General features: G+C 49.5%; 1 protein-coding gene across 1 annotated transcript in view; it reads left to right on the top strand.

Annotated features, from left to right (window-relative positions):
- Nucleotides 1-9,682, top strand: part of ARPC3 (actin related protein 2/3 complex subunit 3) — a 43,611-nt gene extending 33,929 nt beyond the window's left edge. Inside the window, exon 7 of the mRNA XM_085636414.1 lies at nucleotides 9,406-9,682. Within this exon, the coding sequence (XP_085492540.1) occupies nucleotides 9,406-9,468 (63 nt within the window). The 3' untranslated portion in view covers nucleotides 9,469-9,682. The remainder of the gene's footprint in view (nucleotides 1-9,405) is intronic.
- Nucleotides 9,683-13,395: the final 3,713 nt, after the last annotated feature.

Below are 13,395 nucleotides of genomic sequence, written 5' to 3'. Positions count from 1 at the left end.
CGGGTCGGCGGAGGGGAGGTGTTTCCACTTTCACTTTCGCCTTCCAGTCCCCACAGCACCCGGGACGGGGCGTGCGTAGTGCCAGCCACTGGTCGCATGGTTGATTACTCTGTATGGGCAAGGAGAGTGTCTACACGGCAGATTGCGATGTCGACCAAATCGGACGCCGACAAACAGAAGCCCAAGAGTACCAGGCGGGGTAGCTACACCCAGACAAACAACATGGATCGTTATGCCCACCAGAAGGGGTCTCCGGGCGGATCGGGCCCGATACTGGAGGCCTCGAAGGACGCGACACCTCCCCCCACAGAACTGACCCTGCAAGATATTATGGGGGCCATCGAAGGGATGAAGTCCTCGATTGGGCAACAATTTGAGACCCTGGCACATAAAGTGGATGCCATATCGATTGACGTCAATCTGGTTCGGGCAGACCTGGGGAAAACTAATGAGCGGGTTCAGTCCTTGGACCTCAAGACCGCCGGCCTCCTGGGCGACGTCTCCGGCCTTCAGCAGGAAGTCCGTACCCTGCGGACGGCAAATGATCACTTCGCCCGACGGTTGGAAGAGTTCGAAGCCCGTGCAAGGCGCAATAACGTGCGCATCATTGGGGTCCCGGAAAATTCGGAGGAGCAGTCGGTGGACCTGTTCGTGGAGGACCTGGTGGTGAACCATCTGGCGCCCAAAGGCCTCAGTAAGTTCTTTGCTGTCGAACGGGCCCACAGAGTCCCTGGTGGGAGGCCCAAGGTGGGGGCCCCTCCGAGGCCGATTGTCGCCAGGATTTTTAACTTCAGGGACCGAGATGCCATTCTGCAAGCATCGCGGGTGGCCGGACCGCTGCCATTCCAGAACACTACTGTAAGTTTCTATCCGGACTTTACCCAGATGGTACAGAAGCAACGGCAAGGCTTCCTGGCGGTCAAGAGAAGACTACGTGAGATGGGACTAAAATATGCCATGCTCTTCCCGGCCAGGTTGCGGGTGGTGTTCGAAGAGCGGACTTTCTTTTTTGAGTCTCCTGACATGGTCGGAGATTGGCTGGACACATTGCCCCAAGGACGGACTGGCGTGGAACGCTCCGGTGGCGCAGACGGTGGTGGTGATGAACACTGAGCCAGGACTTAAGTACTAGGACTCCGGTTCCTCCGGGAGGCCGATAATCCGGGGGGTAGCGGGGGCAGTAGGGGAGCCTTTTCCTCCTCAGGGGTTCTTTTCGTAGATTAGTAGTTTTAAGGGGCGACAGGCACACTGCAAGTTGGGGGGCACTTTAGAGCTTACGCAGGGGTGCAGGGTGGGGGGTGGATGGGGGTTGTTGTTGGGGTTGTTGTTGTTTTTTTGTTATGCAAGGCGTAAAGATGCAAGCTTCTGTGATTCGGGTCTGGTTCCACGCGGGGGGTGGTGGTCTCCTTACATGTTGGGATGGGGGGTAGGGGCCTAAAAATACTCAGTTGGAATGTAAATGGCTTGGGGGATCGTATTAAGCGTGGGATTGTCCTGCAATTTCTGAAGCGATGTACCCCTGATATTGTCTTATTGCAAGAGACGCACTTGATTGGTAACACGTGCTATGCACTCAATCGTAAAGGCTATAAATTTGTTGCACATTCCGGGTTTTCCTCGGGTTCTAGAGGGGCGGGAATACTAGTCAGGTCCTCTCTGCCATTCGAGGTTGACTCCACTACCGTTGATGATAGGGGACGCTTTGCGGCAGTAGCGGGGCGGTGGGAGGGCAGGACCCTGGTCCTGGTGTCGGTTTATGTCCCCCCTGCATTGCAGCCCTCTACACTAGCGGACTTAGAGAGGACATTGTTGGATCTCCCAGAGGGAATGTTGGTGGTGGGTGGCGACTTCAATGCGGTTGGCTCTGGCCTGCTCGACAGACACCCGCAGAGGAGTTCGGGGGGGGCTCAGAAGTGGCTTCCTGATTTTATAGATACCCTTGGGCTGGTTGATTGTTGGAGACTGTTGCATCCCACACAACGACAATATACTTTCCACTCAGGGGCGCATGGCAGTCTCTCCAGAATTGATTATGTCCTTACCCTAGCTGCAAATGCCTCCTTTGTCTCTGAGGCCAGGCACATGGCACGAGGTATTTCCGACCATTCCCCGGTGTGGATCTGTATGGATGTTGGCAGAGGAGTGGGTGGTAGGGTGGCCCCAATTAACCCGTGGTATTTCAGGGACCCTGCGACTCGTAGTGCGGTACTGAAGGCGGTCGACCGTTACTTTCAAGAAAACCTCGGTTCGGTCACATCGGCGGTGTCCTTGTGGGAAGCGTTCAAAACAGTGATTAGGGGTGAGGCCCTCTCCTTGATAACAGCGGCCAAGCGTCGGAGAGACGCGGAGGTCGCCCAGCTTGAGGCGGAGATCGCGGATCTAGAGTTGGCTCTGGAAGGGGAGGTCACGCCGGAGGCGCTGCACAAGTTGAGCCTTAAACAATCGGAGTACAGGGCCCTCGTGACGGATGCGGCCAAAGCCCTGAGTAGGGAACAGCGGGGCCGTCTGTACGACGTCGGGGACAAGGCCGGGAAATTGATCGCGTGGCTGGATAAAAAGGAGCGGGCCAATCGTGTTGTGCCGGACCTTGTGACGGAGGATGGCGTCATGGTCACGGAGCCGGACGGCATAGTCAAGTGCTTTGCGGATTACTTCCACACGGTCTATACCTCTGTGTCTGACAGGCCAGTGGAGGATTCATGTGAGCTCCTGCGCGATCTTGACCTGCCTTGCCTCTCCGACATAGACGGAGACGATCTTGATGGTGACATCACTGTCGACGAGATTGCGGGGGCTATCCGCTCTTTGCGTCCGGGCAAGGCCTCGGGTCCGAATGGCCTGCCAATTGAGCTTTACAAACTCCGCCCGGACAAGATCGCTCCGCATTTGCGGGCTATGTTTGTGGAGGCGCGGGAGACGGGCTGCCTCCCACTTGACCAGCGCCTGGCAACGATCGTGGTCATCCACAAAGATGGCAAGCCCAGGAACCGGTGCAGCTCATACAGGCCGATCTCGCTCCTTAATGCTGAGCCGAAGATCCTTGCCAAAATCCTCGCAAACCGGCTGGTCAGGGTGGTCGGGGGATCTGATCCACCCTGACCAATCTGGCTTCATCCCGCATCGTAATACCGCGTTGAATCTTAGGCGCATCCACGGAGTGATCGCGAGGGTGGGGACGATGCGGGAGCCGGCCATGGTGGCTGCGCTCGACGCGACGATGGCATTTGACACGGTGGAGTGGGCATACCTGTGGGCTGCGCTTGCGAAATTCGGCTTCGGGCCCGGATTTGTGGGCTGGGTAAAGCTATTATATGAAGGACCTCTCGCCAAAGTCGCAGTTAACGGTAGGGCGTCCCATCCCTTCGACCTGGGGAGGGGTACCAGGCAGGGGTGTCCTCTATCGCCGCTGTTGTTCGCTCTCGCCCTTGAGCCGCTGGCGGCCTGGATACGATGGCACCCAGACGTGAGGGGGATTCGATGGTCCCCTGATCACGAAGACCGCATTTCCCTCTATGCCGACGATATTCTGCTCTATCTTACTTCACCCCGGAAGTCCCTTATAGTTGTCTGCGACATATTGACTTCCTTCGGGAGGAACTCGGGGCTAACCATTAATTGGGTTAAGTCATATCTGTATGCCCTGTGTGGGGACGTCCCGGTTCCCCCGCGGAATTGCCCGATCCAGATTGCCCGGGAGGGTTTCCTGTATCTTGGGATTTATATCTCTGCCGACCCAACGGTACGGTATGAGAGGAACCTGCTCCCTCCGTTGGCGCGCCTGCGGCGGGACGTGGCGGGCTGGCGGCGGCTGCCGCTTTCCCTCCTTGGCCGTGCGGTGCTATTCAAAATGATGTCTCTTCCCCGTTTTCTCTACGCCCTGCAGAACACCCAGGAGCTGGTTCCGGCCAGCTACTTTCGGGAGGTTGAGAGTCTGCAGCATTCGCTGCTGTGGGACGGCCGCCGGCGTATAGCGATAGCAAAATTAACTCTCCCTTGGTACGACGGGGGTATCGCGCTTCCCGACATCCGAAGATACTATTGGGCCTCCCAACTGAGCGCGATCAATCATGGAGTCTACGGTCCGGCGCTTGGCCCTGGCTTTGCTATGGACCGGTGGTTGCTGCGGGGTGGTGGCTATTATAGAGCACTTTATTCGAAGCCACCGGCTGGATCCCTCACAGGGCCGACCGGGGTGGCGGTGCACGTGTGGAAGACAGTCACGAACTCCCTGGGATGGAAGGATAGGCTCACCCTCGCCACTCCGTTGTATGACTCGGACATGTTGGGGAACCTCTGGCACTCTAAGGGATTCGACAAATGGGATCTGATTGGCATCTCCAGGGTGGGGGATATGCTGACCAAGGGGCGGATTAAGTCGTTCGATGAGCTGCGGTCGGAATATGCGCTTGAGGGCACGGAATACTTCCGGTATGCGCAGGTGCGCCATGCGCTGCAGTCGGTCCTCGTTGAGGGGGAAAAGGTGCCTGAGTCCTCTCCATTGGAGGACCGGATCCTGGACGGCCATATGCCGGAGAGCACAATCTCCCTAATTTACAAAAAGCTTGTGAACGTTCGGACCGATCTCCTCCTGGGGGTGCGGGACCAGTGGACTAGAGACGGACTTGAGCTGGACGATGAGGATTGGCAGTACGCGGTCTCCTCTCCTAAGGAGGTCGCAATCCCCGCCAGGTTGCGGCTTGTCCAGCTTAAGATACTCCACAGAGTCTATGTCACTGGGCCCCGATTGGTCCATATGGGTTTTTCCGAGGACGGGCTGTGTAAGAGGGGCTGCGGGATGGTGGACACCTTTCTGCACATTATATGGGAGTGTGGTGTGATTGCGGAACTATGGAAGCGGATTCACGTTGTGATGCAGGAGGTCACGGGCATTGTATTGCGCCCAGAGGCGCGGCGCTGTCTTTTGAATGTGTGGGGTCCTACAGACTACGACGCAGCGCAGACTCAATGGGTGACCCTAGGTAATATGGTGGCTAAGCGAGATATTGCAAGATTGTGGGGATCCCCTAGCCCTCCCACCCTGGATGCTTGGAAGGACAACATGGACTGGTGCATGTTCCGGGAGAAAACGGTGTATAGTGCGCGGGGGAGGCCCAAGAAATGGCATAAGGTATGGGGAGGTTGGAACCAGTATAGGGGGTACATATGTTTGCCTCCTGCCACTGAACCACTAGAGGAGCAACTTTCCCCCTAGCCTCGCGTCCGACTTGGGTCTTTCTGATGCACCTCTGCTAGAATGTTAGCGCCTCTGCTTCTCCCTCCTCCTCTCAATCGGTGGCTTGATCTGATGTTGGAAATGGGGCCGCCCCCTCGCTGGGAGCTGACGCGAACTCATGATGTATATTGCCTTGCTTGTTGTGTTCATTTGTAAAAATTGGAACCTTTGTTTTTATCCTGTATGAGAGCTGTAGATGACTGCACATGTCGATAGAGGAGCTGCCGAACCTCCGGGTTGTCGGCTGAATAGCAGTGTATCTGAATTATACGAATAAAGGTTTTAAAAAAAAAAAAAAAATAAAAAAAATAAAAAAAAAAAAAAATTATGTTCTAGATAAATTAGATGAGGTTACAGCTTTAAAACCATTTATGAGACAAACGAATGAGAAATTAAAACAAATTGCTATAATTTATTTTAGAAGACGTAGCTGGTTCAACAGGTACAGGCCACCTTCCTAGATTGGGCTTCCAGGAACAGGGTTCTATCAAGAGGACTCCTGAATTCGGCACCATTATTAATTGGATCTGGGGAGCTGCCCATTATATCTGACCATATCATCCTGTCCCATTCTGCGACCGATTAAGCAGAAGTAATTAAGATCTCTGTTTTGGTCGGGTTCATTTTGAGGAAGTCGTTGGCCATCCATCCCCTGACTATGTTGAAGGCCTCCATTACAGGACTCCTCTTTTGATTGGGGAAACTCATGCACACTACATAGGGTGAAGATAAGTTGAGTATTCTCATCATAAATGTAAAAGCATACCCCTGCTTAGAGAAGCAGTTGGGCAACACGTTGAACGTGTTGTGTATGTACATGTTAAACCGAAATGGCAAGACGATTAATCCTTTTGGGTCCCTGCAGCCGTTGTATGCCTTCAAAGAGTACGGGGAGGAGTAACCATTTGTGGTCTTTCCAAAATGAAAGATTTTATACGCTTCAGTATTGCACTAGTGCTACCTGCAACTTCCAGGATCCTAAGCATGATGTTGTGGTCAATGTTATCAAATGCAGCCGACAAGTGTTAAAAGGCTAGCATGCTAAATTCTCCTTTATCAATTTGCTGGTGAGGGTCATCGAGGGCTAATGTGACCATCCGCTCTGTGCTATGACCGAAAAGAATGATCACTTGTGCTCACTCATTTAGTCATTAGATTGTGGAAAGCCCTGAAGCTGACACTAGGCCACTTTTTCAGGATAATTGCCCTTGCAAAGGATCAATGCACCAGGCCTCTAGTTCATGCTTTTAACTCCGAGGGCTGGTTTCTTAAATAGAGGTCTCACGAAGTCTGCCTTCCAGAGATCTGAAAAAATGCCATGCTTTAAGGAACTGTCTGTCAAACAACATTTGGATTGCGATGGAAAATAGAAATATTGAACAACTATCTCCAACGTTGAATCCATGTTCCTTTCTCATGAATAAAGTGCTGGAGAACTTGAGCTCTGATATGTTTGATTTGAACATTTGCCAATGTGTGATCAGCTGCTTTAAGTGACATGCAGACTTGGTGGAGCAAATGTGTGTGCGAGAGTGAATGGACAGGAAACAAAACAGAGAAGAGCTAAGAAAAACACTACAACTGGACAGAATTAGATACTGCGGATTCGCCTCATTACATGTCCCCATCATTTCCCCGCATCTGGAATTATCGTTACCACGGATCGTCGTAATTCCATGCCCACACTGATGCTGCTGGTAACGAGTTACCAGCCCCATCAGGATTACTGAGGGAACTGGTCATCAGCCTTAAGAGTGTCTTTAATTTCTCTAGCTATATTTATTACTGCCATGATGGGGTTAACATCCCTTTATTTTATTTAATTAACTGTTTTATATAGTGCAGGAGCACCGTAGGTATAGATGCAATTTTATAATAGCAATGTCAAGGTCGTACATTGAAAGAAGAAATGGAACAAACAATAAGAGGAATGGGAACGAAGGAGCAGAGGAACTGGAAGAGAAGCACATTGGAATGGAAGAGGAAGGAGAATAAGAGCAATAGAGACTGACACAAATTTAAATGAAGGGACAATGGTGAGGGGGTAGGGGAATGTATGGTAAAGGAGGAGAGAGCAGGAGGAAAGGGAAGGAAAGCGAAAAAAGAAAGGCAGCAGGAAAAAAAGTGGAGGAGGGAAAACTGAAAGGGGGAGTTTGGGGAGAAGGAAGGAAGGAAGGGGAGGAGTGGCAGAGGAGCAGACTCTGGTTCGAGGAAGGAAAGAGTGGGGAACAGAGAAGACTAGGAAAGGAGACGAGAGGGAGGAGGTGAAGGTCGAGAAAGAGGGTGATGAGGTTCCAGGATGGGAGAGGGAGGAATGAATGGAAACGAACATGGAGGGTGAGCAGGCAACAGGGCCTGGGGCTTAAGAAAATCCAGCAACTACTAATGCAATAGGGTCATTGGGTCAGGTACAGTGTGAAGGAGGTGGTCCTGGGAGGGAGCAGAAGTAGTCAAGGGTAGATATGGTCCATATGGGGGGGGGGGGGGGATGCAGACAGGGGCGGGTGAGGAGGAAGAAACCGGCGACGGAAAAGGGAGGGCTGGAGAGGAATGTGGATGGAATAGAGGCTGAAGGGGCGAGGGGCTAGACCAGGAGAGTGGATAGGGGGAGAAAGGTGAAGGCATAGAGAGTGAGGCAGAGGAGGGTGAAGAAGAAACATGGGGGGTGAGGTGGGTGGTAGGGAGGACGGAGAAGCCAGATAGGGAAGGAAGAGGTGAGAGCAGAAAGATGAAGAACAGAAGAAATAAGCGAAAGGAGGAGGGACACATGGAAGGGAGAATGGACAGGGCGAATGGGCTCCAGCGGGAGGGAAACAGGAAACAGACACGCAAAACATCCAAATGGGTGATAAAAGCTAGGCCCGAGGGCTAGGAGGGGAGCCAGGAGGAGACAGGGAAAGGTGGGGTAAGGGAGAGAACAAACAGAGCTGGGACCGTGGGCTAGGAGGGGAGCCCGGAGGAGAAGGCGACAGGTGGGGTAAGGGTGAGGACAAACCGAGATGGGAGCTGGGACCGAGGGCTGTGAAGGAAGCCCAGAGGAGAAGGGTACAGGTGGGGTAAGGGTGAGGACAAACCGAGATGGGAGCTGGGACCGAGGGCTGTGAAGGAAGCCCAGAGGAGAAGGCTGAGGTCTGTGAGGGAAGCCCAAAGTAGAAGGGTACAGGTGGGGTAAGGGGACCGAGAGCTAGGAGGGGAGCCTGGAGGAGAAGGGGACAGCTGGGGTAAAGGTGAGGACAAACCGAGATGGGAGCTGGGACCGAGAGCTAGGTGGGGAGCCCGGAGGAGAAGAGAACAGTTGGGGTAAGTTTGAGGACAGAGATGGGAGCTGGGACCGAGGGCTGTGAGGGCAGCCCAGAGGAGAAAGGAACAGGTGGGGTAAGGCTGAGGACAAACAGAGATGGGAGCAAGAAGTAGAGAGAAAGGACAGCATGCAGGGAGAGGGGGAGGAGGGAAATATGTGAGAGGAAAAGCGATGGGGGAGGTAAAGATTTGGTTGGGGAACAGGCCCGAAGGGTTGAACATGCATAGAGGAGGGTAGGTGGGACATCAAAGGGATGAGAAGGGGCAAGAAGATAGTGACCGTGAAGGCGGGGGCGACCAAATTAAGGAGATCTGCGAGGTACGGGGGGGGGGGGTAGGAGGCCAGGATAGGTGGGAAAATGCTGCAATTTTCAATTTAGGAGACCCTTCAAGAAGTAACATAACAGCAGTCCTCAAAATCCAGAAACAATCTAATGTGTGCAGTGTCGTGCTTCTAGTTTGCAAATGCACCCTTCTCGTTCCCAAGCCCCATAGAATGATTGTTGTAATGGGTTTTGTTTTGAAGAAACTCATTCTTTTCACTGTATTCGTAGCGACCGGTTTCTGGGGTACTTTAGAAATAAAACCACTATTGTGCTACACCTTCTACGGATCTGTGTGTAGCCATCATTATCCTTCTTGTAGTGCAAAGCAGAGCATCCTCTCCCAGTCACCAGGCTGCCCCATGATCTTGCATTACGGGTTTTTAAAACATGATTGTATTAAAAATAACATTTAAGGTCGAGTTTTTATGCAAAGTAATACGATATTTAACAAAGCGGCATGATACCGTGTATGAAAGGTAAACAAACAAGTTCTTTAATTTATTTAAAGGTCCCACCTTGTAACATGTTCTTTGTTGTTGTTTTTAGTGGTGGACCTGCTTCGTGAAGAGACAGTTCATGAACAAGTCTCTCTCCGCACCTGGACAGTGAACAGATACAACTGCAGTGAGGGAAAAAAACTCATGGATTTCTGCAGCAAGTTGTGTAAAGTTTTTGTCGTACTTTTATATAACGGGATGAGAACCCATTGTGGTCATTTGGAACGGTATTCATGATTAAATGAAAATATATGGTCATTCAAGTACTTCTGCAAGCAGTGTTAAGCTGGCGCTTAATAAAAGTAAATATATTTCTAATGTTTTTATATACGTGTTTCATTCGGTCTTTGTTTCTCGGCTCTATTTCTCAAAAGAATGTATCTAACAAGAGACCCTTTTTGTTATGTGAGTGCCTGGAGTACCCATTAACAACTTGGGGTTACACACTGAAAATTATTTTTGTATATATCCTAGAATGTTGCATCATGACCAGGTATGATAAATTCAGGATTTGGTACGGAAGCAATTGATCAGTCTTTAATTTTTGATTTGGGTATGGAAGAATTGCCCCCTCCCCATCCTCAAACCACACCCCTCCAAAAATGTAGCACATTACTTGCCATGGCTACCTGAATAGGGTTGACTGGAGCCTATTTTCGTAGGAGACAATTGAAAAATGTTTAGAAAAATATTTGTATGCTAAAAATATCATTATTTCTTATGACCAACAACACTGTTGTGTGGTAGATATCCCATAATTAAATCTATTATTCATGATGAAAATATGGCGAATTTGATCCATATCTGACAGTGAACAAGCCTGTGAAACATTATGAACCTGGAGTAAAACAACTCTGCAGTGGCTAACAACACCCCTTATAAACATTAGAGTACCAATAATAAGCCTACCGAGAAAAGCCACAGCGCTGCCAACTCACAACAGCAAACACGAACCAGATAAAGTAATTGTTACCTTTTAAATGGTGCAGCATGCGACAAAGCCAAATTATAATTTACATCTGGGTGTTTTCTCTTTGAAATTGGCTTGTTGAACAGTCCATGGGGTTGTTGAACAGATCCTTCGATTTTAAAAACAAAAAACAAATTACAAGGATTGTGCAAGCGATGAAAAGGTGGCGACAAGAAGAAAGTATGGTTGAAAGAATAAAAGTGCTGCATTGTGTATATTTGGCAACAAATCAACTTCCCAAGGCGATTTTTGGTGACAATCTAAATGTAGTGTATAAATATTGAAAAAGTATAATAAATTCATCATAGGTTCAGTATCTAATACTGAGTCGCGATTTGTAAAAAAGTATTACAAAACTGCACAAAAGCCTCCTATAGTTAAAAAAAGAAATGGAATATGAAGTTTGTGAAATGTGTTTTTTAAAACGACAGTAAAGCAGTGTAAAAGAAAATTAATGATGTTTGGCTTGCCCGACTATTATTTCTATTTTTGCCTTGACCCGAAGCTGAAAGCAGGAACAGAGGAGTTTGGAGAACTTCATAAAAAGTAAGAAGGAAATAGTAGTAGGTGATAGTCTGAGGAGGACATTATGATAGGAAAGGGGGCAAACAAAAACCTTGGGAAAAGGGAGGAACCAAATCTGAGGGCAAGAATTGAAGTTGGAAGAAGATGGAAGAACGGAAGACAGGACAAGGAGGAACGAGTTGGGGGTGAAAAGTAGGGGACAGAAATGAACAGAAGATGAGGTGTATATGTGAGTTTCAGTAGGATCCCCAATTCTTACAGCATCATAATGTCAGCAGAAAGATAAGATAACGTAAAAAACACAATTAAGCGGAAGAGGGGAAAAAGCTATATAATCCTAATTTTTTTTTTTTAAAAAGGAGAACATATTCAAGATGAAAGGAATTCCACACGATGGAATGGTTAGTTAATACTGTGCTTTTTAGGTCTCGCCTAGCGAAAGCAGCGCATGTGCTGCTCTTGCTATTGCGAGTACCTTTTGGAATCAATTCAGCGGAGGGCTTGTATGCGCGCGTCTGCATGAACAAACATGGCTGCTCTTGCCATGTGTCCATAGCAAACAGCATGCGCGTGTCCGTAGGGACTGTGGACAGCTGGATGCCATTTTGCGTGTTGCATTTTGGTGTCCTAGCAACGAAAATGCTGTTTCCCGTGGATCATGGTGCGTGTAGTTTTCACTACGCTGTTCTTATTTTAAAATGCCGCTTTCAGTACGCAGCTTGCCGTTATTAATTGCCGTTCCTTCTTATTTTAAAAGGCCGCTTTCAGTATGCTGCTTGCCGTTATTGATTGCCGCTCCTTAACAATGCCGCTTTCAGTACACCGCTTCTGTTATTAATCGGCACGCAGCTTGATGGTATGTTCCAATTTAGTAAGTAATAGCATATTGCCACCTGTACGTGACACTCCTCCGAAGCTCTCCGAGCCAAGACGCAAATACCACCCAACAATGATGATAGTAAGACCTAGAGTAGAATCCAGTTCTAGGGGCCACATCTGCAGCATTGTCTCCAGCTCTGGAGGCTGCATGTGGAACATGAAATCCAGATCAGGAGGCCACGCCTGAGGCATCGTGTCCAGTCTGAAAAGTTTATCTGCGGACACAGTCCAGAGACAGGCGACAAAATTATCGTATCAGATGAGGTTCGTGAAAGTGTCCGGAGGAAAGGGAGATACAATAAACTCTCAGATTCCCTAATTAACACAGCAGAAGAAGATTGTGCAACCGGAGGCTCAGGAGTGACAAAATTAACATCTTTATAAGAGCCTTTGTCACTTAGGGGAACGGCCTCCCTGCAGAAGTGATGAGGACAGATCAGGTAAAGCGCACCGGTGCTCGGTAACTGGACCTGTGAAAGGCAATTTTGCACTAACGTTTCTCACTGCCGAACAATGAAAAAAAAAAACGCACTTGTGTGAATGTATTTACCAGAGCAAAAAAATGTACCAGTCAGTTGGGAACAATTCTGTTTCAAAAGTGATATAAAATTGTTCACCAGCAATGCAAAGTGGCCAATCACAAAGACAGCGTATGCGATCACGAAGGTACAAATGAAAAGTATTTACATCAGCGAAGGGGTACTGAAAACGGAGGAGTAAAGCTGGAGACCAGTTAGATTAGTGGGCGAAGAAGGCAGGGAATTAGCAGCCTGGCTTGACAGAGCAGGGAATAGGTAGTCCCAATGGACCCAGCAACCCATATCAACAGACACATTGCATGCCTCTGTGCCAGGGCCCTTGGGGGCACACAGGGCACCCCCATCCATGCCACAGTGAGCGGGTCTGCCCAGATCCCACGCTCCTGCTAACGGGTGGTATGTGCACTGTGTAGCTGAGTAGGCAGGTTGCGACCTGCACAGGCAGCAAGGCCGTGCTGCCGGTGAAGACACTAGAGGAGACAGCGCATCAGAGGCACACTGTTCTACACACCAGGGACAGTTTCTGAAAGTTCCGTAGTGCTGGAGCACAGTCAGTCACATTTTAGGCTCACCTCTGAAAGAAACGTTCGGCAGCCGTTTCTTATTTGCAGTGCAGAAGCAGACGAGGGGCTAGCCAGTCTTCAAGCACGGGCCAGGCTACTGCGGGGCCAGCCATGCCAGGCATGGCCTACCACTGAAAGGCCAGCAGGACTGGGGCAGACTCGCTTACGTCATGCTTAATTTATAAAAACGGTTAGTATAAGATAAATTCAGCATGCCAGACTCGCACCTGACAGGACAGTAGGCCTAAAGTCGGGTGGGTGAAAGGCAAAAAGACCGGGTTGTTCCTGGGCACTGAAATACGAGGGTGTTTCTTACAATATAATAAAGAAATAATGAATTAAAGAAGAATGGTGACTGGGAAGTCTGGAAAAAGAAATTATAACTGAAATGAGGAAGGAAACAAGCATTGAAAATGCAACAGGTCTAGCCTTTGATTAAGTTAAAGCCATTTGCTTTGCTAATGGTATTGTATAGCAAAGCAAATGGCTTTAACTTAATAAAAGGCAAGACTTATTGCATTTTTAATGCTTGTTTAAAATATTGAGGAAACTGTTCAATAAAA

This window comes from Triturus cristatus, chromosome 11, assembly GCF_964204655.1.
Source record: "Triturus cristatus chromosome 11, aTriCri1.1, whole genome shotgun sequence".
NCBI lineage: Eukaryota > Metazoa > Chordata > Amphibia > Caudata > Salamandridae > Triturus > Triturus cristatus.
Note: the sequence above shows the minus strand (reverse complement) of the source record. Positions and strands in the feature narration are given on the sequence as shown.